At 39.6% G+C, this 25,440-nt stretch overlaps 1 protein-coding gene across 1 annotated transcript in view; it reads right to left on the reverse strand.

The window, feature by feature from the left end:
* Positions 1 to 6,788: 6,788 nt before the first annotated feature.
* Positions 6,789 to 25,440, reverse strand: part of TMEM170B (transmembrane protein 170B) — a 37,821-nt gene continuing 19,169 nt past the window's right edge. Inside the window, exon 3 of the mRNA XM_065911951.1 lies at positions 6,789 to 15,019. Coding sequence (XP_065768023.1) covers positions 14,889 to 15,019 — 131 coding nt within the window. The 3' untranslated portion in view covers positions 6,789 to 14,888. The remainder of the gene's footprint in view (positions 15,020 to 25,440) is intronic.

Here is a 25,440-nt window from a genome sequence, read left to right on the forward strand (position 1 = left end):
ATTTCTCAGGTTGGTATTTGATATGTTCCAATATGAAAAACACTGCATGCATATTTAAGAGAAACAAATTTATTTTTAGCTAGATTGTCCTCATTTCAGTTTATGGAAAAAGCCCAGCTCTAGTGACAGAACATATTTGAAGGGCTTATTTTGTTAACTTTGGGGACCTTTCTTTTGGAAAAAATCTTGTCTACTTGATCCCTCTTAATTCTCTATCTACTCTGCGTGGAAAGAAACCCTCTGACTCTTGACCATGTCTGCCCCCTTCTGGAGATGGTGAGTTAAGACAAGGTTTATATTGGAGTAAGAAACGCTTTAAAATATAAAGAGATATTTGCAAAGTGGGGCTTCCCTGGTGGCTCCATGGTAAATAAGCTGTCTGTAAGGCAGGATACGCGGGTTTGATCCCTGGATCAGGAAGATCCCCTGGAGAAGGAAATGGCAATCCACTCCAGTATTCTTTTTTTTTTTTTTTTTCTCATTTATATTTATTAGTTGGAGGTTAATTACTTTACAATATTGTAGTGGTTTTTTGAATCAGCCATGGATTTATATGTATTCCCCATCCCGATCCCCCCTCCCACGTCCCTCTCCACCCGATTCCTCTGGGTCTTCCCCGTGCACCAGGCCCGAGCACTTGTCTCATGCATCCAGCCTGGGCTGGTGATCTGTTTCACCCTCGATAATATACATGTTTCAATGCTGTTCTCTCAAAACATCCCACCCTCGCCTTCTCCCACAGAGTCCAAAATTCTGTTCTGTACATCTGTGTCTCTTTTTCTGTTTTGCATATAGGGTTATCGTTACCATCTTTCTAAATTCCATATATATACGTTAGTATACTGTAATGTTCTTTATCTTTCTGGCTTACTTCACTCTGTATAATGGGCTCCAGTTTCATCCATCTCATTAGAACTGATTCAAATGAATTCTTTTTAATGGCTGAGTAATATTCCATGGTGTATATGTACCACAGCTTCCTTATCCATTCGTCTGCTGATGGGCATCTAGGTTGCTTCCATGTCCTGGCTATTATAAACAGTGCTGCAATGAACATTGGGGTGCACGTGTCTCTTTCAGATCTGGTTTCCTCAGTGTGTATGCCTGGACCACTCCAGTATTCTTGCCTGGGAGATCCCATGGACAGAGGAGTCTGTTGGACTACAGTCCATGGGGTTGCAAAGAGTCAGACACGACTAACAACAACAAAACCCTAAGACTCATCAACAACAATGAATTCTTTTAGGGTTACTTGTCAGTTTCTTATCTCTGCCTCTTGTCCTTCCATAATGTTGAGCTGGTCTTTTATTTACGGGCACTGTTGTCATCTAAGTTTCCGTTCAAGCTCTTCATGGTCTCCCCAGTGTATTTTCAAACACCACAAACAGATCTCTGAGGTCTTGGGTGGACGTGTTTTTTCACTTGATCCTGATTCTGAGGTTAATCAGCACACTGTTCATTTTTTCCATCTCAGCCAACAAACCTGCTGCTGACACACTGCAGGCCCCTGCCTGCGGACATCAGACCCTGCCTCCCGTTCCTGTGATACCAAAACTACCCTTTCTTCTTTCGGTCTGTTTTGGTTTCAGAATCTTCAGGATGTACACGTTTTGCCTCGACGTGGTGACTTTCCCTGTCCAGATAACTGGTGGTGGGCGTAAACCAGCCGAGGTGACACATGAGTCTCTGAAGGTGAAGAGATTTGAACGATGAGAGAGAGAATCTGCTCAGTTAAACGAAAACTTGGGAGACGATGAAATGTGGGGGCACCTCTGCTGATAACAAGCGTCTGTTGGCATTGTGGTGTACAGACTGATGACTGAAGATGTCTGTCATTAGTAGGATGCTTCAGATAGAAGAAAACAGGTTACTGCCCCAGGAAGATCTTGTGTGAACACACTGGGATCTTTCTGCATCCTTTCTCAAAAAATCTGAAGCCAAAGCCTTGTGGCAGGAGAGTGAGCCAGTCCTGGATTACCCAGAAAGTGGTCAGTTTCCACCGGGATCCCTTCAGGCCCCCAGATTGCATAGCTACTTCAAGTTTGCTGTTGTATTGGCATTTGTCCAGACAGCTGCCCAGGCCTCATGAGAGACCTGTGCTTAACCAGGTAAATGGCTTTGATTTTTTTTTTTAAGCGCTTTTCCCTTTCCTCCAAATAAGAACAAACTGTGAGAGTAAAATGAGAGATGTGAAAATGATTTGAAAGTTGAATACCAACATTATTAAAAGGAGTACTTTATCAATAATATAGGCCTGGCACAGCTCCTCCAAATACTTGTTTAAAAGTACAACAGAAGTTATACTTTGGATTTGAAATGTTCATCTCTTCTCACTCACCTTGCAAAAAGTCTCCACTTTAGACAAGCTCCAAATACATCTACAGATGCACTAAAGCTTAAAACTGTAGCAGGTATGGCAAATGTCACGTTCAAGGTGTCAAACTGGTCCAGGTTTTAAAATGTCCGAGAATAACAGACCTAACCTGATGGTGTCCCATTGAAAGTTGCAGCCTGCATTTAAGGGAAGACAAAAGAAGCTAACTGATTTTCAGGTTTACTGCAGAAGATGTGGTCATAGATTAAGTCTAAAATGAGGCTTCCTGTGCACAAGAGGTCAGAACTAGGGAGAAGTCCCAGGTCTGATCCCCTCCCACCCGGTCAACACCCACAGGGCCTTCAACAGTGTGAAATCTCTCAAAATTGGTGTTTTCTCAGCCCTAGAATGTCGACCCATCTCTCTATCTTCCCTTATTTTCCACATCAAAGACAACACACTTGGGACTTCCCTGGCGGTCCAGCCATGAAGACTTTGCCTTCCAATGCAGGGGGATACGGGTTTGATCCCTGGTCGAGGGCCTAAGACCCCACATGCCTTGAGGCCAAAAAACCAAAACAAAGACGTAAAACAGAAGCAATATTGTAACAAACTCAATAAAGACTTTAAAAATGGCTCATATTTTTTTAAAAAATCTTAACAACAACAAAGACAATACAAGTATCTTCTTGTAAGACTATCCTAGAGTCCTACCCATTGATACCAATTCCCACAAAAAAAAAAAAAGCAAAAGGGACAAGAGGTGTGTCGTTTTATGAAAATCTGTTTGGTCCTTTCTCTGGTCTCTTAAGTGCTGTCCTGATTTCCTTAACGACCTGGAGTGTACGTGTGTCCCCGAGGCCGCTTCAGACCACGCTGTGTCCCGAGACTTGTGCTTTCCAGGTCGGACTCTGTGGAGCTGAAGAGACCAACACCATCTCTGCAGAACAACAAGCAAAGTCAAGAAGCCCACTTGCAACAGGATTACGGTGGTCGATGCCTGCACGCAGCCATCGGGCAAGTCAAGAGCACCTTTCAGGGGTTTTATGCTGACTGCTTTGGCTTCCTTATCTTGTACATATTTGGTTTTGAGAACGCAAGGAATTTGCTAACTGAGCAAGTTTATCCACTGTTTTCTAAGCAGGCTCTTTTCCACAGAGATCTATTTCTGAAAAATGCTCTCAGCAAACTTTGCTGCTGAAGCAGCACACGCTTCAGTGGGATGGTTTAAACCTGAGACAAGTCCTCTCTAAAATCCCAACATGCATGGTATGGAAACAGACTTTGAAACAGAGGTACCTGGGCTTATTATCAAAACTCACGGCAAAGTCTAGGACATCAACCTTCCTTGTGTGCAGGATTCATGAGAGGAGGAAGCCCAGAGGACAGGGTGTTTGCTGAGCAGCCCCTACAATAGGAGGGATTACCTCATTACTGGTGAGGTAACTGAAAGTCACAGAAGTGAACCAGCCTGGCCAAGTTAAAATCCTAAATGGCAGAACAGGGATTCAAAACCAAGTTTCACAGGACAAGACTGCTTGTGATACACAGATATATTCCTTTTATCCCAACAGGTTGACCAAGTCTGCAATTAAAAATCACTGAAGTATAGACTTTTAAAGACTATTATGTAGTGAGTTGGAGCAAGAATTTATTTTAAAAAATTGATAAATCAAGGTCCAGATTAATGACTTGCCAAAATCATAAAGTTAATGTCGTTTGCCAATTTGTAAGTGACCCCTGAACACTGCATCTTAACCTTCTTTGGAAAATTAGTGATAACCTGGAAACTCTTGGTTTTTCTTGTGTTTCATTTCCTCACATGTATCTTCATCAGAAAAACATAAATTATCTTATGGAGATGAGTTCAGAAGTACAGGCTGATTTAATTAGGGTTGGTTCATAGATAAGAATGGCCAAAAGCCAGGATAAAATGAAATAGAACTCTTACACCATCTAGTGATAAAATTCTCTCTTTGCAGGAAAACCAACTCATCTATTTCCATGTTACAAATGAACCCCCAGAACTCTAAGCTTGAAGAATATTCATAAAATTGGCTAAAAGAAAAATGATAACAGTGAATTGTTGTTTAGTCACTAAGTTGTGTCCGACTCTTTTGCAACCTCATGGACTGTATCCCGCCAGGCTCCTCTGTCCATGGGATTCTCCAGACAAGAATACTGGAGTGGGTTGCCATTTCCTTCTCCAGGGGATCTTCTGGACCCAGGAATCAAGTCAGCATGTCCTGCATTGACAGGTGGATTCTTTACCACTTGAGCCATCAGGGAAGCCTCAATAACAAAGAATATAGAAAGTCAAAAGTAGATAAACAGGAATAGTAAAATGGAACAGATTATTCTGTTAAGATTCTGCTGGAAGCTGGATATAAACCCCAGTTCTACTCCTCAAATCTGCCATAGGTCCTGTTTACCTTTTTCTTTACACCCTAAAACTTCGGGTACTATTTTATGAATTAACAAAGGTTCAACTTAAAAGGTGGCTCTAGTGGTAAAGAATCTGCCTGCCAGTGCAGGAGATGCAAGAGGTGGAGGTTCAGTCCCTGGGCCGGGAAGATCCCCTGGAGAAGGAAATAGCAACCCACTCCAGTACTCTTGCCTGGAAAATCCCATGGGCAGAGGAGCCTGGCCGGCTACAGTCCACGGGGTCGCAGAGAGTCGGGCATGCCTGAGTGACTGAGCATACACACAACTTCAAAACACAGATGACCTAAGTGTGCACTTAGTTAAGTCTGAGACATTCTTCCTCCACAGGAACTCACTCTCCACCAGAAAACAAGCTCGGGATTTCCCTGGTGGTCCAGTGGCTAAGATCCTGCCTGCCAGTGAGGGGAACACGTGTTGACCCCCGGTCCGGGAAGATGCCACAAGCCACAGGGCAATTACGCCTGCGTGCCACTACCGCTGAGCAGGCCTGATGCTGCTCCTGCTCACGCTCCGTCTGCACCAGAGAAGCCGCCACAGTGAAGAGGTGCCCCGACTCCCTGCAACTAGAGAAAGCAAGGCCTGTGTGTGGCACCGAAGGCCCAGCACAGCCAAAAATATAAACTTCTTTTTAAAAGGAAGAAAGAAAACAAGCTCTAAGAACTTAGGATCTTTCTTCTAGATTATCTTTCCCTCCGGTCTCATTCTATATAGGTGGCAACAGATGCGAAATCCAATGCTTTCTTTTGATGCTCAGTGAATATCGAGATACCCAAAGACAGATTTCCTTTTACAAAAGTACTATAAAAATCTTACCTCAAGAGCCTAAAAGAATAAAATCAAAAGGGAAAATTTTAATCTCAAGATTTTTATTTTAAGAACTTTTTTAAGACTCATGGTCAAGAAGGAAAATATATTTAATAATTTTATAAATCTTATGGTTGAATGAAGAAGTTACCTAGGAAAAAGAAAATACATTTTAATGAAGCAATACATGAAATAAGTCAGTATACGTGGGGGGGATAAAAGTTTACTTCCACTTTCTTTGCACAATTTTTAAAGTTAATCAAGTTTTCACACTAGCAGGGTTTGTTAACAATTAGTGACTGGCTTTGTTGGCCCCAATCTCTTCTTAGGCTGGAGATTAGTGGAACCCTAACTGGGTAACTAGTACCATGCCTTAGGAATCCCTAACAAAAATTCAAAATATGCCTAGATTTGGCAACAAATCCTGAGGATGATTTTTCAAATCCCTGTAATGCCATCTGGTCTTTGTCTTATCTCATTACAGGGCTTTCCTGGGGGCTCAGTTGGTAAAGAATCCGCCTGCAATGCAGGAGACCCCAGTTCGATCCGTGGGTTGGGAAGATCCCCTGGAGAAGGGAACGACTTACCCACTCCAGTGTTCTGGCCTGGAGAATTCCATGGACTGTGTAGTCCAAGGGGCTGAAAAGAGTCGGACACAACTGAGCGACTGACTGATCTCATTACAGGCTCCCTGATACTTTGCAGAAACCAGCACAGCACAGTGCGGGGGAAATATAGGTAATAAAATAAGAAAAGCCCACCTCAGCATTCTTAGCTGTGTGACCTTGAGAAGCTGCTCACCCTCTCTGAACCTCAGATGCTTCACTCATAAAGTGAAGGATTACCTTCAGAATTCCTAGCAATCCCCTTAACCTGAAAGGCTACCTAAGTGTTAAAGAACGCCTATGAGGTGTCTAACAGACTAAGTACTCAGTAAAGGGTGGTCATTTATTAATAAAAGTGACAACGGGCTCTTTAAAACAGTGATTCTTAGGAGCCGATGCTTATGTGGCCTAGCACTGCCCTCCGTAAAACTGTGAACTAGGCCAGGTTTGTCTCTGAAACGTGATTTGACTTGTCAGCGCCATCTTCCAAATCCAGTGTACGACCTGGAAACCAGAAAACCTCACCAAAGGGTAAGAGGAGACACTTCGCCTGGTGTCAGGTTTCGGCCTGCAGGGAGTGGGTTGAAAGGGTGTATGTCAAAAGAGTCACACAGCCCATAAAGCTTTTAAAGACAGGTTTATTTATATATAAGTGCATGAAATTGAATACAGAAACTTTATTAAAATACTGTATATTACAAATTTTAACCCAATAAGTTCTGTGTGATGACATTTAAGTGCTGGATTTGCTTTTAACAGTTGTTCTGTGTGTATCAGTAAAGAGTTCACCCTGTATATTACAAAGAGGAGACACACGTATGGACCTCAGAAATGGTCCTGAGATTAGACAGTGTATGATGTTAATTGTGCATCTTTTCTTTAAAGCAATGAATTGGAACCTAGACCTTGTCTTTGCAGACCAACGTTCTGTAAATCAAAAATAACTTGCATATATTTATTGCTGCCCTTTGAAGAAAATGAGTGGTGGAAAATAATTTAAAATAAAGATCAACATTTCTATGCTTACCACAATTAAACCTGATGCTTACTACAATTAAAATTCACTGCAAAGTTGATGTTCTCCGGGAAAGTATACTATATACACCATGAGATTTGTACATGAGTTGGAAATAAAAAATTGCTTATATAAAATTAAAAATCAATAGTATACAATATTTACAGCTTGTTAGGTATTATAAATAAACATACTTTTTTAAATAACCCTTCAAAATTAAACTGTATTATGTAAACATGCAGGACGCATACTCATATGGTATAGTTTACAGTCTTAACAGAAGGGGGGAAACTGTTCACATAATGTAGGCTACTTCGTCACATACACCTTTGTTTTTGTGCATTACCCCTCCAAGGTTTCTTCTTCCTGTCTTTAAGTTTCACAGTACATTAAGTATTTCTAGAGTAAAAAACAAAAAGTCCCTGATGGTAAACATATTCCTAAAAGTGACATGAAGTGTCTGCCTTTGAACTACAATATGAAGCTGACACTGTTCACACTAGCATCTCTAGTTCACAACAAAACCAAGTTTTAACACTCCACATTTAACTGTCTTGACTACATTTTCTCCCATTTCAAACTTACTTGGAAAGAGAAAAAAAAACACCACACATCATGATAATGTAATGAAAGCAGTTGTCATCTGTCAAGAATGAAATAACTGACTTTTTACTAAACCACAAGGAGTTAATTCAATTACATCCTTCCTCAGCTCTGAATTCCCAGCAACAGGCATACCAATCCTGAATTCTGCTAAATTCACTTTGCGAAAGTATCTTAACTTCCAAGGCACTAAGGCATCATTTAGCTTTTAAAAACTGCACTGTGGTTTACAAAATGATTCATCAGTGGTCTGAGCGTTAACACAATTTGAAAGTGAGTTTGTAATACCTACCAAGCAAACTATATTTTTGCTATGTAAATAACATTTTAGCTGATTGAGATACAGTTGATCTCCTTGTTCTAGAATTACCAGAGTCAAGAGTTAATACTTCACGGTAGAATCCTATGAATTTTAACATAGTTAATTGACTAAAATGAAAAATACTGAGTAATTTTACACTGTTCATCTAAATATGCAGAGCTTGTGTGTGTGTATGTGTGTGTTTGGGAGACAGCCAGAACTTTTAAAATTCCTCCACTGTAAATGCATGTGATATCACGAATACTAAGTGTCAACAATCAGACTATCAACTCATCCAGTATTGAAAGTAAATAATATTTTATTATAATTCAAACAAGTGCCTCTCTTTTACCTTCTATGGAGAAAACTTTAAAATGTTCCTACCCAAAGATACTTAGTGATGATGTATAAATACGTTGAAGACAAAGGAAACTTCTCACCACCAATAGTACTATCAAGTTACCATTCATTTATACAGGGCTATAAAAAAGTGATGACTTTTAGAAATTACCAAGATGTAATATGTTCAGAAGAAAGAGTGTTATAGTTATGGTGATTATACATTATAGTTCCTCTTCCTATGTATGTATGCCACACTGCTTTCCAGCTTCAGTTACATACTTAAACGCAGTCCCCAAAAGAGGACAGTCACATCCCCACGGAGCGGAAATATATATTGTTACAGGACACAGTCCTGAAAAAAAGAAAAGAAAACTCGTAGGAGGTCCATGCTCTCTTGACTTGCTTATAGTATTTAATTTTCAGCAAGATTACAGCTGCATAACCGTGAGGTGTTGAGAACATTCTCTTCTAAACCAGCACTTCTGATCCTATCAACAAACTGTACATATGTTTAAACTATCCCATATGACGTCTGTACGGAAGAGGGAGGATTTTTTTTTTTTTTTAACTACTAAATTAGTTCTCAAAAATCAAGACAGGGTTATGAAAGTTCAGCATACGTGCAATGAACGTAAAGAACGTGAAACAAGGCCCCTGTGCTCAGGGGAGGAGGTGGTTACACCTCAGTGCACTAAGAAATTTGGGTGTTTCCACTAATCTAATGACGTATGAACCGGCTTACCTCCACATTTACGGAAAGTGCTGTATATATTAGGCATTACTTTCCCTAAGCAAATTCATAGATAAATTTTTAGAGAACAGCTTCAGCGACCTCCTCAAAAACACTGTGTTGCCTACACTGAACAGGGATCTTTGAGTGAGTGGGGCAAACGGACCACCACACGCACAAAATTATAAAACGATTTTAAATGCTTTGTGGCAAGTTTCGTCTCACAATAAAGAAACACCACATTTTGCAAACATGCAGTAAACATACTCACACGGTGTCATCTGTAGTCTTAACAGAAGGGGAACTGTGTTCACATAATGCAGGGTGTTTTGTCAAATATGTCTGTGTTTTTGTGCATTACCCTCCAACCTTTCTTCCCATCTTTAAACTTCCCCCTGCTATAAATACTACTACATGTTTGAAATTTTTTATCATTTTTCAATCAAATAATGTCATTTTTATGCTGTAGTCTTCCTCCCCAATGTTATAAAAAGGACAGGAAAAGGGAAATTGCTAGTCAATTGCAACCACTGAGATTCTCACCCTTGAAACCATTTACCCAGTTACCCAAGTGTTGCCAAACTTCTCTGCAATCTAGGTCACTAGAATTTTTTCAGTAACTTTCCACATTCTTCACATCTTAAAAACAAATAGCGACTCTTTGAAGAATTCTAAGACTTTCTGAGAGAAACGTTTGTCACAAGAGTCAAGTGGCTTGAGAATATTTCAGAAAGTCCTCAACATCTTATTATTTCTTGAATTATAAAATGCACATAAATTTAAAATAAAAGTATTACCTTTTAAGTTAAAAACAAACAAACAAGCAGGGCTTAAGCACCTTTACTCCAGGGGAGGAGGGACGTGGTAGACACAACTGCCCAGTTCTGTTCTCCTATAGGCTGGGGTGGCAGAAGAGGGGTGAATGCGGGCGTCGGGGGAACCTCCCCACCCCAAAAACGAGCCGAGTAAGCAGCATGCAGTGGAGATTCAATGAATATCGGCTGAGTAAATCTGAAAGACGCAAGCTGGAGAAAATAAGTGGTAAGTCCTGACCACTTATTGCTTTTCCTGTTTTAACTAGTAATACCCACAGCCCGATACTGATTCTTGCTTGCCCTGGCCATTTCTATCACCACCAGCCCCCAGAAGTGCTCTTGGAAAAATATCTGATTTAAAAACAACAACAACAAAAAAGAGGTTGAAAGTAGGTAAAGAAAGCAACATAAGAGAATTTTTTTTGTTTCCTTCTTAAAATACATGTAGGGTAAATGTGGAAATGAAAGACAATAGATGAATCTTATAAAACAATGTATTTACTTGGTATTGCAAAGTTTAATTTAAAAATTAAAATGACTACCTATTGATCATTTCCTATTAAATACTGAGTGTTTTCTTAGTATCCACAGGGGACTGATTCCAGGACCCCCGTGGGTACCAACCTCTGAGGATGCTCAAGGTCCTTATGGAAAATGGTGCAGTACTTGCATTTAACCCACACATACTCTCCCATATACTTTCAGTCATCTCTTGATCACTTATACCACCTTACACAACATAAATGCTGTGTAAATGGTGTGAACCCTATGTAAATGTTCTGTGAACTGTTGCCTGTGTGGGGCATTTTGCTTTTTGGGGCTTTCTTGATTTTCTTTCCAAATATTTCCATCCAAGGTTGGCTGAATCCCTGAATGTGGAACCACAGATATGGAGGGCAAACTATACATTGCCACCATAAACAAAAGGTCAACAAGTGAGAGGTCCTGGATTCAAACCTGCGTTACTGGTGTGGGTCCCAGTGTTCTCCTTGCTATGCCCCGGCAGTGGGATCGCGGTTTCTCAAATTCCATTTGGTGAATGAGAAAAGTCAGAACTGGGGGAGTGGGCGGGCCGGGGGAAAAGGACTTAAACTCTCCTCTCGACTAGAAGAAGGATGTTCTCCCAACTGTTTTAGGATTTAAATCAGCTCTTGGTGGACTCAAGGGCAGGGATCCCACTGTGGGGCATCCTTGTGCTTACTACAGAAAATACCAGGCTCAGCACTTTGTATATATTAGTTCCACCAAAAACGCTTCCAGACTTGAGTTCTTGGTATGTAAGCGCCAGCCTGGGCACACTGACTTGGCAACTCCATTCTCCCCATCTTTATTACAGGTTCTCTAGAGACGTTTTCCAAGAACATTTTTTTAAACTTGTTCTTGTTCCTCATACCACAAATAGGATATACCAGGGTAGCTTGTTTCTTTATTTCTCACTTAAAGTACAAACAAAATCTTCACATTTTGGGAGGATGGTGTAAACACATGCTGCAAATACCAAGAAAGCACACTGGGTTACAAACTGTAAACCTGTTCGGTGAACACAAAGATCTAAAGTAAGAAAAATTAACCTGTGTGAACACTGAATATGGCCAAAATCTAGGACTCACGTTATTCCGGACAACCAGTGGAACTGTCCAGGGGGGACTGCTGGCACCTTCCTCATTTAAAGGTTTTAAGCATTCCTTGAAGCTCAGATGAGGCACCCTAACTCTGATCTGTGGACATTTCTCACCAGTGTATTAACTAATTAATGATTAGCTTGGGCAGACAGGAGCCTCTTTCTCGAGGAACTGACTTCACTGTCAGCCGTATTTTATTAGCATTCTTTAAGATAAAGATGTATAAACAGCTGAGGCTCTCACCCCTGCCCTTCCCTCTTGCATTTACCACACACAGAAAAATATTACTGCTAAATCACATACAAATTTTAAGAATAACTCAAATATATCAATAAAGGCTTTTGTTATATCACAAACAAGGATCTCTGGCACTAAGAAACCAAGAAAAATTTCCCCCAATTCAAAAATCTCAAACTTCCTCAAATCTGTTTAAAAGATCATTCAACTGAGCAAATACATCAAATTCTCCATTACATCAAAGTTTTCACTGAACAAAAGCTTTCCAATTAGACTCTATTCATATACAGCAGCTTTACATATATGTGTGTGTGTATAATGACATATATGTGTGTAGATATATATCATTAAATGTTTTCTTTGCCTCTATAAGAAAACCATTGACCTTTTTAAAAAAAATCTCATCATAGAAACAGCTATTAAAACATTTCATCCATTCACACTATCAGCTGCATTTCACAACATTAAAAGAGTTAACAGCTGCACAAAATTCCAATGAAAGTAACTAAAAACAATGGAAGAAAGCAGACATCCCCCCGAAGTTAAAAGCACAGGTGTGGGCACACACGCACGCATGGCTCATAATACAAAGCGACTTGATAATGAGAGAATTGCAGGACACTCTACAAACGGATCCACCTTCTCACACTTCCATCCGAGAGCAGAAACAGGAGTCTAGATCTCTTTGGTCCATGCAGCCATATACTTAACATGTCCAAGTTATTTTCTGGCTAATTTCAGATTCTGAACCATTTGCCCCAGTTACCTTACCATGATAACTTTCTGAAAACATAAACTAATCATGTGTTAAAATAAATATTCATTTCTGTAGATCTCAATGTCAACACATTATTGATAATTTCTCCCCAAGAATATGAGCACTTTAAATTACTGACAGAATAACCAAAGTAAAGGAAGAAAGTGATTCAAATCCAACAGAAAAGGAAAAGTCAAGTTGACTTGGGAGATTTAGACGTAAATTTAAGAAAACATCAGGAATATAAAGAACATGTGAAACTAATTTCAGGCTGAACATAATAAAAAGAATCCATTTTAAGATTTACTTTAAAGATCTTTAAGAATGCATAGTTGCTTCTTGGCTTCTTTTAAAACAGATTTCCAAACCACAGTGTTATTAAAACTACCCCGCCCCAAACTGGCTTCCATACTGGAAAAATACCCCCAACACATCATCGAGTTGTTGATATATTCTGCTTTTTGGTAGAGAAAAGGTGTCGTGGGTAACAAAGGTCTTAAATTTGAATGGGACCTAGTAGAAACTTACTTGTTACCAAGTTAGATTATAAAAGAGTGAGGCTACAGTATGGAGATTATCTTTTGGATTGTCCATAACTTCATATTTTCTGCAATTGGCTCTTCTTTTGAATTAACATATATATATATATAATCGTGGGCTTCTCTGGTGGCTCAGTGGTAAAGAATCTGCCTGCCAATGCAGGAGATGTGGGTTCAATCCCTGGGTCAGGAAGATCCCCTGGAGAAGGAAGTGGCTACCCATTCCAGTATTCTTGCCTGGAGAATCCCATGGACAGAGGAGCCTGAGAGGGGCTACAGTCTATGGGGTCACAAAGAGTCAGACGTGTTAGCAACTAAACAACAATGTATAATTGTATCTAATATTCGAAAAAAGTCTCAATAGGAGACAAATTCAACCAGTTTCTATGCTTCCCTTACTTCTTATACTCAAATACAATTACATATTGTCAAAATATCTTAAAATATTTTATACTAATGATTCTTTCATTCTAATAAATGTCATTGTAGATGCTAGTAAATTTAAATAACAGAATAAAACAAGAGTTGAAAAACTGAAATGAATCACTTAAATATATGTTCAACACTGTACTGATATGCTGAGAGTAACTGCCAAATTTTAAAATTATTTACTATATTCCCAAATTTTTACTTAGAGAAATTATGATGCTACCACACAGCCAAAATAAGATCGTTTATTATTCTTCCTATATGACTTGTTTCTTAACTACAAGTGAGGCTTCTTGTTTTCACAGCCTAATTTAGGCCACTCTTTATATATATTTGATACTCCAGGAAGAAAGACTGCTTACGTTTTGCAAAAAATCAAGATATATGCAACAAGTAATATAATCCCACTGAGACACTAGTTGTAAAGATGTTTTCTCCATGAGACACATGGCAGAAACTTTCTTCAGAAGGGTCAAGAATAGGATGTGCATTTCAGACTTCTTTTCCTACAAAATTTATAAGAAAATTTTCAAATTAAATTTTCATGATACACAAACTACAATCAACAGGTGTGACCCAAAAAGTTTTTAAATTCATAGCAACAGAATGTTTATGTATGAGGAAAACTATTAAAGAGTGTTATTTGAATGAGTGAAAAGGATGCACCCTATAGATCTACTTTGAATCCTTAAAAGAGTTTAGCAGTTTTCCATTCAGTATTATTTTCCACGTAAAGTAAATGACAATAAATACCTAATTTATATGAAAGCCCTAAATCCCAGAAACGTTTAACATTAAAAATCAGATAGTTTGTCTCATAATAAATGATTTGATATTCAGCACTCATACGGGATTTAGCATTACAAAACAAAATTTCTCACTACATCACCTGAATTCATGTCAAATATGTTCACAGCACTCATCTACAGCTACACTTGCAAATTTCACATGATCAATGTTAAAAAAAAAAAAAAAGAAAAGAGTTTGGCACATGTATCAATTCTTCAAAACGTCCCTGTAACTTAACACAACACTGTTAAGAATGATGATTCAACACCAGTGTTAACCTGATTGGCAGCTAAACAAGGTGCTTTTTCTGTAGCTTCGCGGAGCAGTGCGCCTTGCCCGGGACGGAGGCACGTAAGGTGCGGTGCGGTAGTGCAATCACTGAACACCAGAGGGCGACCTTCCCACACGGCCCGAGGCCCGTGCTTCCACCTGCTCCTTCCCCGTCCTTGTGCGATCTCACGCCCACTCGCTGACGATGCCGTTCTCAGAGAGTCTGTACGTCTGTTTCCTTATGTGAAGTGGAGACACTCCCACAGAAACCTCAGAGTGTGGCGAGGATCCTTGAGAAGGAGATGATGAGCGTCAGGACTGTCTGTCCGACGCCCCACACCAGGGCTTCCAAGGGGGCCATGTTCTTCCCGGCCACGCGGTAAATGCCGGCCACGGCGGCACCTGGGGGGAGAGGGGAGACAGGTTCACGGAGGCTGGCTGCGGGGTGCCCCCGGGCTCGCTTCCCCGTGCGCCAGACACCCGTCACCAGGCATCCTCAGCACCGTTTTCTAGCAAAGACTTTCCACGTGACTGGTTACAAGTTACACTCTACCATACCACGGTCACCCACAAAACCGAACAGGCTTTTCAATTCGACAGCAAAACACAGATTTATGGTACACGCTGCGTACTTGACACAAGGTATGTCCATTAAAAAAATGAATCACTCATTACTGTAATCTTTCAGCTGGGTGTTGACTCGGTCAGATCCCATCAGCACTTTTAAAAACATATGACACAATATATTGATAATTATAAATAATGATACAGAAAAACCGCACAATTTAATACAATTTCTAAATTATTCAAGAAAAAGTTAATATTAAATAAATTTTCACTTCTTTCAGTAAAATGAATTCTTAAATATCATAAAAATATCAGAATTTTGAATAATGCATAATCTACCATATAAAATGGTTTAAGTATTTGAATAAACCTGTAAAGTAATCTGGAGACTAGCATTTTGACATCTAAAAGTGGAAGATGAACCTGACGCCTGTTCTAGGGAAATGTTTCAGATCTCAGGCGTTTCTGAGAAGAGAGTGTCCTGGGCTCCTGAGAGCCCTGAGGCTCTGGTTCACCCCTTTTATCTTGTTGCTATAGCATATATAACGGGATCGAAGAGTCTGACTTTAAAAGTACACTCAAAAATCACAAAAGGACAAAACATTTAAACTATGGTTATGGCATTTAACAGGTTGAGAAGGCCTTAAAACTTTTGTCCAGAAAAAACTGTCTGTCTATTCCCAGAATGGTCAAACAAAAGGAAGGAAGAACAGAAATGTTATTTGAAGACACTTGAATTACAATCATTTGAGATAGAAATCTACTCACAAAAATCAGCTAAGAATTAATTCCATAGTTCATCTAAATTTTCCAAATAAAAATTATTTTACTCCTCTATAGAAGATACAAATAGGAAAAGCAAATTATTAATTTAAGCCAAGGTCTTTCATATACATATTTAAAGAAAGAAATTAAAATGTAGAGTATATTTATAGTATATATGTAACTTGTCAGAAAATTTACAAATATAATCTTAAATATCATACCACTCCTGAGTATTATTACTTAATTTAAAGATGAAAAAAAGAGAGGCTCAGAGAGTTTCAGTTACTAGTCCAAGAAAATACAGTTAACTACAGAGCTGGAATTTCAATCCGGATTAGTCTGGCTATAAATCTCCAAATCATTCTATCATTTTACATTTACACCAAGTGAAAAAATAGAATAAGAAATTCAGAAAACACTAAAGTAACTGATAATTACATAAATATTAAATAAAATTCCTAGGAGCACCAACATTTATTCAATCAAGTAGAAAACTTCACTAGTATAAATGGTCATATCCTTGAATTTTAATCTTTTTTTGGCTGCACAATGCAGCATGCAGGAATTCAGTTCCCCAACCAGGGAGCAAACAAACCCCCTGCAATGGAAATGGGGAGTCTTAACCACTGGACCACCAGGGAAGCCCTGTCCTCAAATTTTAGAACTGGATAACAACCTGAAAAAAATTTAAATATCTTAGGCTTCTTTGTTATCAGAAAATATGTTAAAATAAACCTGAGAAATATTGTTTTTACTTGGGATTTTCCCTAGATTTCCATGACTATCTTCAATTTTATTTATCTATGTTCAATTTTAAAAACCACAATTTGTTCTCCATTTCTCCAGCACTAAATTCCCCTGTTGGCTCAGACGGTAAAGAATTGGCCTGCAATGCAGGAGACCTGGGTTCCATCCCTGGGTTGGGAAAATCCCCTGGAGGGGGGAATGGTAACCCATTCCAGTATTCTTGCCTGCAGAAGCCCCACAGACAGAGGAGCCTGCCGGGCTATAGTCCAAGGGGTCACAAAGAGACTGAGCAACTAAAAAGAAAAAAAATTTCAAAAATGATCCAAGAGATGAAAAACATAAGCTCAGGCTGCCTGGGAAGTACCAAATATGTTAAGGTTAAGAACATGGATTCTGGAGTTAGACTTGTGGGTTAAAATCCAAGCTCACTTATTAGTAGCTATGTGACAATGAGCAATCACCTAACCTCTCTGTGCCTTAATGTAAAATGGGTGGGTTTGGAGATTAAGATTAGAACAGTGTCTGGTCCTACTATGTACTCCAACTTTTGATTAGTAGTTCTCTCAGTAGTACATGATAAACGAATCTCCAATCAGTGATTCATCATTCAATAAGTTCAGTTCAGTCGCTCAATCCTGTCCCGAGACTCTTTGTGAACCCATGAACCGCAGCATGCCAGGCCTCCATGTCCATCAGCAACTCCCGGAGCTTACCCAAACTCATGTCCATCGAATCAGTGATGCCATCCAACCATCTCATCCTCTGTCATCCCCTTCTCCTCCCACCTTCAATCTTTCCCAGCAACAGGGTCTTTTCCAATGAGTCAGTTCTTTACATCAGGTGGCCAAAGTATTGGAGTTTCAGCTTCAGCATCAGTCCTTCCAATGAACACCCAGGACTGATCTCCTTTAGGATGGACTGGTTGGATCTCCTTGCAGTTCAAGGGACTCTCAAGAGTCTTCTTCACCACCACAGTTCAAAAGCATGAATTCTTCAGCGCTCAGCTTTCTTTATAGTCCAACTCTCACATCCATACATGAATACTGGAAAAACCACAGCTTTGACTAGACGGACTTTTGTTGGCAAAGTAATGTCTCTGCTTTTTAATATGCTGTCTCGATTGGGTCATAGCTTTTCTTCCAAGGAGCAAGCATCATTTAATTTCATGACTGTAGTCACCATCTGCAGTGATTTTGGAGCCCAAAAATACAGTCTCTCACTGTTTCATTGTTTCCCCATCTATTTGTCAAGAAGTGATGGGACCAGATGCCATGATCTTAGTTTTCTGAATGTTGAGTTTTAAGCCAACATTTTCACTCTCCTCTTTCATTTTCATCAAGAGGCTCTTTAGTTCTTCTTTGCCTTCTGCCATAAGGGTGGTGTCATCTGCATATCTGAGGTTATTGCTATTTCTTCCAGCAATCTTGATCCCAGCTTGTGCTTAATCCAGCTTGGCATTTCACATGATGTACTCTGCATATAAGTTAAATAAGCAGGGTGACAATATACACCCTTGATGTACTCCTTTTCCTATTTGGAACAAGTCTGTTGTTCCACATCCAGTTCTAACTATTGCTTCCTGACCTGCATCCAGATTTCTCAAGAGGCAGGTCAGGTGGTCTGATACTCCCATCTCTTTAAGAATTTTCCACAGTTTGTTGTGATACACACGTCAAAGGCTTTGGCATAGTCAATAAAGCAGAAATAGATGTTTTTCTGGAATGCTCTTGCTTTTTTGATGATCCAGGGAATGTTGGCAATTTGACCTCTGGTTCCTCTGCCTTTTCTAAATCCAACTTGAACATCTGGAAGTTCACGGTTCACGTACTGTTGAAGCCTGGCTTGGAGAATTTTGAGCATTACTTTGCTAGCATGTGAGATGAGTGCTGTATGGAACAACTGACAGCCATTTGAAAGCAATAAATTTAGGTCCCTATTTCACACCACTCCCCAAAGTAAATTTCAGATGGATTAAAAAACTAGATATTAAAAATAAGCAAATAAATAAAATGAATTTCCCTTGGAAGATTGTACTGTTCAAGGAAAAGCTTACACAACCATAAATAATCCACTTTTCTTCATACTCTTTTAAGAAACAGAAGGCAAGATCTTCAAGCCTATGATGATAAGGGTAGAAAATCCAGTGCAAAACTCCCATTTCCAAAATCAAGGGAGACACTGTAGTGTTATACAGAAAATAAAATGAGCTACCACCTTCCTCCCTGTGGATAATCAGGAACCAATGTGTAAGTCATAGCTTCCCTCTAAAAGAAGCACTTCACAATAGTTCCCCCTGCACCATATCATTGCACAACCTGGAAGCACTAGCCAGAGAAGACTGTTCCAGGGGAACTCCTCAGCAAAAAGATTGGAAAGAAGACAATTCTGTGTGCCTATTAAATGATTTTGGAAACACTGCTATTAAATACTGAGCAGACAGGAAGCAGTATTTATAAAATATATGTAGATTATAAAATTAGAACCAACAGATGCCCAAGTACCATCATCCAAATGCACACAGGAACACCCCTGCTTTCTGTGAGGTCGCCGTGGACTCCCTGTCACACTCCATTCCCTCCCAAGGCCGGTTTCCATCATCCCTTTGCTTTTCTTCGGCATTACCACCTGCCTATATCCTCAGATAGCTATTGCTTAACTTTTTAAATAAGCGCATTTTATATAAATTGATACTGTAAGTATTTTGGAATTTTTGGCTGTTTGTGGCTCAGCTGGTAAAGAATCCGCCTGCAATGTGGGAGACCTAGGCTCAGTCCCTGGGTCGGGGAGACCCCCTGGAGGAGGGCGTGGCAACTCCAGTCCTCCTGGAGAACCCCGTGGACAGACCCTGTGGCCTGGTGGGCTACAGTCCACAGGGTCGCAAAGAGTTGGACACGACTGAGCGAGTAAGCGCAGCGCCTATGTCAGGAAATTATCTAGGCTGGTGTACAATATGGGTCTGTAATTCATACATTGCCACTCTTGTACAGAATTCTAAGTACGGATATACCACAACCTATTTGCCCATTCTAATGTGGACAACACTGTTTCTAATCCTTAACAATGACAAACCCTACTTCTGTGAACATCCTTGTAACATGACCTCCAGCACACATACTAAATCGAGTTTCCCTACAACGTGTGGGTATGCCTGTTGTGGCATTTTCAACTTTACTAGGTAATGCCAACTTGTTTCCAAAGTATTTGTACCAATTTATATTCCAGTTACTCCATATCCTCAGGAGTAACTGATACCTTTAAAAACACTTTTTTTTGGTCAATCTGGGTAAAAGATGTTATCTCTGCAATTAATTTGTGTTCCCCTGATATTTAATGTCACGGAGCTTTTCCTCACATATCATTCAAATTTGGTCATTAGGGTTTCTACTTTTACGCAATGCTTGGCAAATCTTTTGTGCATTTTTCTACTGGACTGTCACTTTCTTATTTGATTCATAGGGTTTTTAAAAACATAGTTTGGATATTAATCTATTGACATTTATATAAGCTAACAGATGTCTTACCCCAACTTGTACTTTAGTTTTCACTCTCGTTAAGGTATATTTTGCTGAACAATAGCCAGATGAAAAAATACAAATACTGTGATCTTATTTTCTTGGTGAAATGTATGCAAGGATGAAGAGGGTAGAAGTGTAATAGGGTGTGTGAAATAAATGAAACGTGTTTGGAATGGCCACTGTGAACAATGGCAGAAGGTATCAGCTAGAAATAAGTAAAGATCCCCAAAGTATTAAGGAGCTAGAGAAGCCTGGCATAGCAAACATGAAGTGGAAAAAACAATTCTGCTGAATTTTTTAAACAGTTTAAAAAAATCAAAAGAAGATTACTTCATGATACATGAAAATTACATGAAATTCAAATTTTAACATCCATAAACAAAGTTTCATTGGCATATAGCCACAGTCATTTCTTACACTGAACTATCTCTGCATTTATTCTGATAATGTTTTTTTCCCAAACTTTAAACTTCTTGTTTTGCATTGATTGGAGTATAGAAGACTGTGGGCATTTCAGGTGAACAGTGAAGGTACTGAGCCATACACAGACGCATCCATTCTCCCCCAAACTCCCGTCTCATCCACGCTGGCACATAACACTGAGTAGAGATCCATGTGCTGTACAGTAGGTCCTGGTTGGTAGGGTAATGTTCTTGAAGCAAATGAATCTATACTTTTCCATTCTTCTGTAGTCTGCATCTTGTTTAGTAAAAAGATCACACTGATTCAGCAAACATGCTGTGCACAGCTTTTAACCTTTCCATTTTCTGCAATAATCTGGATAAATAGGAACTGTTCCCAGAAAATCTGGTAGAACTCATCTGTAAACCTCATTTGAGTCTGGACTTCTTTCAAGGAGGTTGGGTCTTCAATATTTCAACTGTTTAACAATATTTATTGTATTACTCATATTTTCTATTTCTTCTTATGCCAATTTTGACAATTTATATTTAGGAATATATAGCTGTTTTATTAAAACTGCTATTTTTATAATTCCTTATTCTACCTTTACTGTCAAGCCTGTAGTTATTTCTTCTATTTTATCCCATATTTTATTTCTTTGTCTTAACTATTTTAGAGCTAAGGCAGCAATATATTTGCCTTACTATCGCTCTAGAAAATTAGTTTTTTGCTTTGTTATTAATCTTTCATAAGCTTTACTTAAGAAACAGCAATTCTTTATACTAATAAAACTAAACAACATAATTTAAAAAGATACCATGTACAACAACCGTAATGTAATAAGGCCTTAGGAATTAACTTCATCAAAATGTATAACTGTTCTATTGGGGAAAAAAAAGAAAAAAACTTTTGAACTCTAATGAAAGAAGCAGAAAATGGTCTGAACAAATGGAGATACCTTACATGTTTTGGGGTGGAATAATATGTCAATTCTTCCCAAATTAACCTCTGCTGCTGCTGCTGCTTCTAAGTCACTTCAGTCATGTCCAACTCTGTGTGACCCCACAGACGTCAGCCCCCCAGGTTTCCCCGTCCCTGGGATTCTCCAAGTAAGAACACTGGAGTGGGTTGCCATTTCCTTCTCCAGTGCATGAAAGTGAAAAGTGAAAGTGAAGTCGCTCAGTCGTGTCTGACTCTTCAAGACCCCATGGACCGCAGCCTACCAGGCTCCTCCATCCATGGGATTTTCCAGGCAAGAGTACTGGAGCAGGATAAATTAACCTCTACCTTGTATTAAATCCCCACAAAAATCACAGTTATACTTTTGAGGAATTCAGTAGCCATATTCTAAAATTTATGTGAAAGAATAAAGGTCCACGAATAGTTATGTGAACTTTAAGAAAGAAAAAAAATGAGGGACCAGCTCTACCAGATTTTAAGAAATAGTACAAAACAGGAGAGACAAAAAATGAGGCCTTGCTGAAACAGCTAAAGACTAAAAAAATCAGAAGAGTTCAGAGACAGATCCATGTACCTTGAGAACATAGTATACAAAAAAAGATGAATTAATGGATGGATTTTTTTTTAGGGTGTGGTAAAAACTGACTTACTATGTGGAAGGAAAAAAAAAAGAACACCTGAAATCCTACCTAGTTCCAAAAATGAAGACAGACTCTAGACCGGAAGGCAGATTATGACCTGAATATCCAACATCTGCCTTTGCAAATAAAGTTTTACTGGAAGAAACCACGCCCATTCATTTACCAGTATCTATGACTGTTTTTAAGCCCTAATGGCAGAGCTGGAGAGTTGTGACAGAGACCACCTAGCCTGCAATGTTTAAAATAGTTATTATCTGGCCTTTCAAGAAAATGTTTGCTCAGTCCTGCTCTAGATAAAGACTTTACTACAAAGGTAAAACTATAAAATTAACAAAACAGAATATATCAGAATATCTTTTGACCTTAGTGTGGGGGAGAACGTAAATAAAATTATAAATTATAAACCACAGGTAAAAAACTCTTTAAGCTGGTTACATGGAATAAGAATTTCTGCTCAATGAACAATATCATGGATGAAGGTACTGCTAAAAGACAGAGAAGTTATTTGAGAAGTACTAAACCAACAAGATGCCAATACATCTAAGAAACATCTATCGTTTAATAAGGAACAAGGACCCCAAAAGAAAAGCACAGAGTTAAAAGTAGCAATTTGCAGGGGAAAAACACTAAATATATAGTAAGAATAGAAAGAGATGTTCCAATACATTAGTAATCAGAGAAATGCAAATCAAACCAAAAAAGAGATTCACTTTAGCCCTCAGACTTGCTAAAATTAGACAGCAATACAATGCCAAGCTATGGCATTATATAGAAACCCATTTCCTCCCAATTCTGGTATTAACTATCAGTACTAATTAAAATGAAAATTCACCCTATCCAAGAAATAAAAATCTAAGAGGTAGTAAAATATAATAGTTATGTATCTATATTCAGCCAGTCATCATTTTGCTGAACTGAATATATAGCTGTGACTGGCTACTGCTCACAAAATGCATTTAAGAAAATAGATGCAGGTAAATATTCACATTGGATAGTTTTCTTAATTCAAGTGTTTGCAGGTCAGAAAATTAGCCAGAAGAAATTGGTATGTTTTACTGTTAACCTGGATACAAGTTTTTACTTGAAATTGTGTCAGACATATTTGTGATAGTCACTCAGTCATGTCCGACTCTTTGTGACCCCATGGACTGTATGTAGCCCTCGGGTTCTTCTATCCATGGAATTCTCCAGGCAAAAATACTGGAGTGGGCTGCCATTCCCTTCTCCAGGGGCTCTTCCCAACCCAGGGATCAAATCCAAGTCTCCTGCACTCCAGGCAAATTCTTTACAGTTTGAACCACCAAGGAAGCCCAGACACATTTGTAAGGAATTTTAAATATAACACTGCAGTTTCTAAAATCATTATTTTATTCTTGACTGAGTTGAAAGCAACATATACACCCATCATTAGAGATTAATGGAAGTAGAATAATGTTCTCTTTAAACTTTCACAATGATTTACACCAATAAACACACGTGCAACACACACACTATTTTTGGCTTCTGAACAAGCTGTGCCTTCGTCCTTCCGCCTCTGTTCATGGTTCCACAGTTACAGCAGCGGCCACATCCAAACCATGAGCCGTCCCTTTTCGGGTCTCCTTGTGCGTCTCCACAGTGAGCAACGGCTAGTCTGGACTCTCCCCTTTGTGACAGTCCTTCCAGCAACTCTTTTCCACCTCACAGCCACAGGCTAGTTCAGATCCAGCCTCAAATTCAGACCAAAAATTAAAGCCTAAACTCTTCTATCTCCCTTCCCCCCTTCTTCCCTCCTCCACTTTCTTCTTCCTGTCCTCTGTGCTTCCTCCCTCACTACATCCATCTATCCAACCAGTATTTCCTGAGGATCTGTTACATTCCGGGTGCTGTTGTATTGCTGGAGATTCAGCAGTGATGAAGACAGGCAAGGTCCCTGCTCTCTCAGAGTTTCCTTTTAGTTCTTCCTTCACATATATTTATTCTACATTCAGCCACAAAACAAAGTTTCCTAGTCAACTGCTCTGCCCCTTGCCAATCCCTTTCTAAAATATCTACTTGCTTTCCGTGGCCCGCAGAAGAAAGTCCAAACTCTGGCTGACCTTCCAAGATCTTTGAGGATCTGGCTTGTCCTAGCTGCATTTCCTTACTCCACTCTGTACCCCTGGTGCTGTAGCTAAACCTGACTGCTTGTTTTAAACGCTATGGCAAAGGGCATGAAGTAGCACATGAGAAAGTTACAGGCGAATACAGCAACAACAACAAAAAACCTAACACAAGATGACACGCAAGAATAGTAAATGAAGAAAGGAAGAGAAAATAGACTGCTCACGGCTTCCCACAACTTAGGGCTATCTTATTTGTGCCCAGGACAGAGCCAGAGCCCCGGGGACAGGGCTCTGTCTTCAGGCAAGGCATGATGATCACCCTGGGGAAAGGTGGCTGTGGGCACAAGAGGAGGGAGGCCACAGAGCTATGGCAGAAACAGATTTCCTCTCATCTTTGAGCTAAGGAGGGTCTTACACACACCCAGTGGTGGCAGGCAGCTGCCCTGGCCTCGTGGAAGCAAGCCAAGTGACCAGCAACAGAAGCGCTACTGTTTCCTGGCGGTGATGAGACCACAGCAGCAGACAGGAGCACCCAGTGTCGAGCAGAACCACGTGAAGGAAGTGGCTGAGGCCCCTCCAGGCTCAACAGGACACATCAAAGTCCTGGCTTACCTAGCACAGCAGAACCTAAGGCTGGAGCTGGGGCCTCAATGCTCCGGTAAGAAGTGAAGGTCAGAGAGCATGAACCTGGGCCTGCAGGACACACACACGAGGCAGTGCAGCAGAAAACCTGCAGATGACTGAGGACACCATGAAGTGGCTAATAATCTCCAGTCGCCAGGGGAGATGTATATCATAACAGCTTGTGTTTAAGAAGGAAGTGCGCAATTACAGTCAGTCAATCTATGACAAAGGAGGCAAGAATATAAGATGGAGAAGAGACAGTCTCTTCAATAAGTGGTTCTGGGAAAACTGAGAAGTTACATCTAAAAGAATGAAATTAGAACCTTCTCTAATATCACAAACAAAAATAAACTAAAAATGGATTGAAGACCTAAATGTAACACTGGATACTATAAAATGCCTAGAGGAAAACATAGGCCGGACATTCTTTAAAATAAATTGCAGCAATCTTTTTTTCAATCCATCTCCCAGAGAAATAGAAGCAAAAGCAAAAAATAAACAAATGGCACATAATTAAA

The sequence above is a fragment of the Muntiacus reevesi genome, chromosome 20 (genome assembly GCF_963930625.1).
Source record: "Muntiacus reevesi chromosome 20, mMunRee1.1, whole genome shotgun sequence".
NCBI classification, from domain to species: Eukaryota; Metazoa; Chordata; class Mammalia; order Artiodactyla; family Cervidae; genus Muntiacus; species Muntiacus reevesi.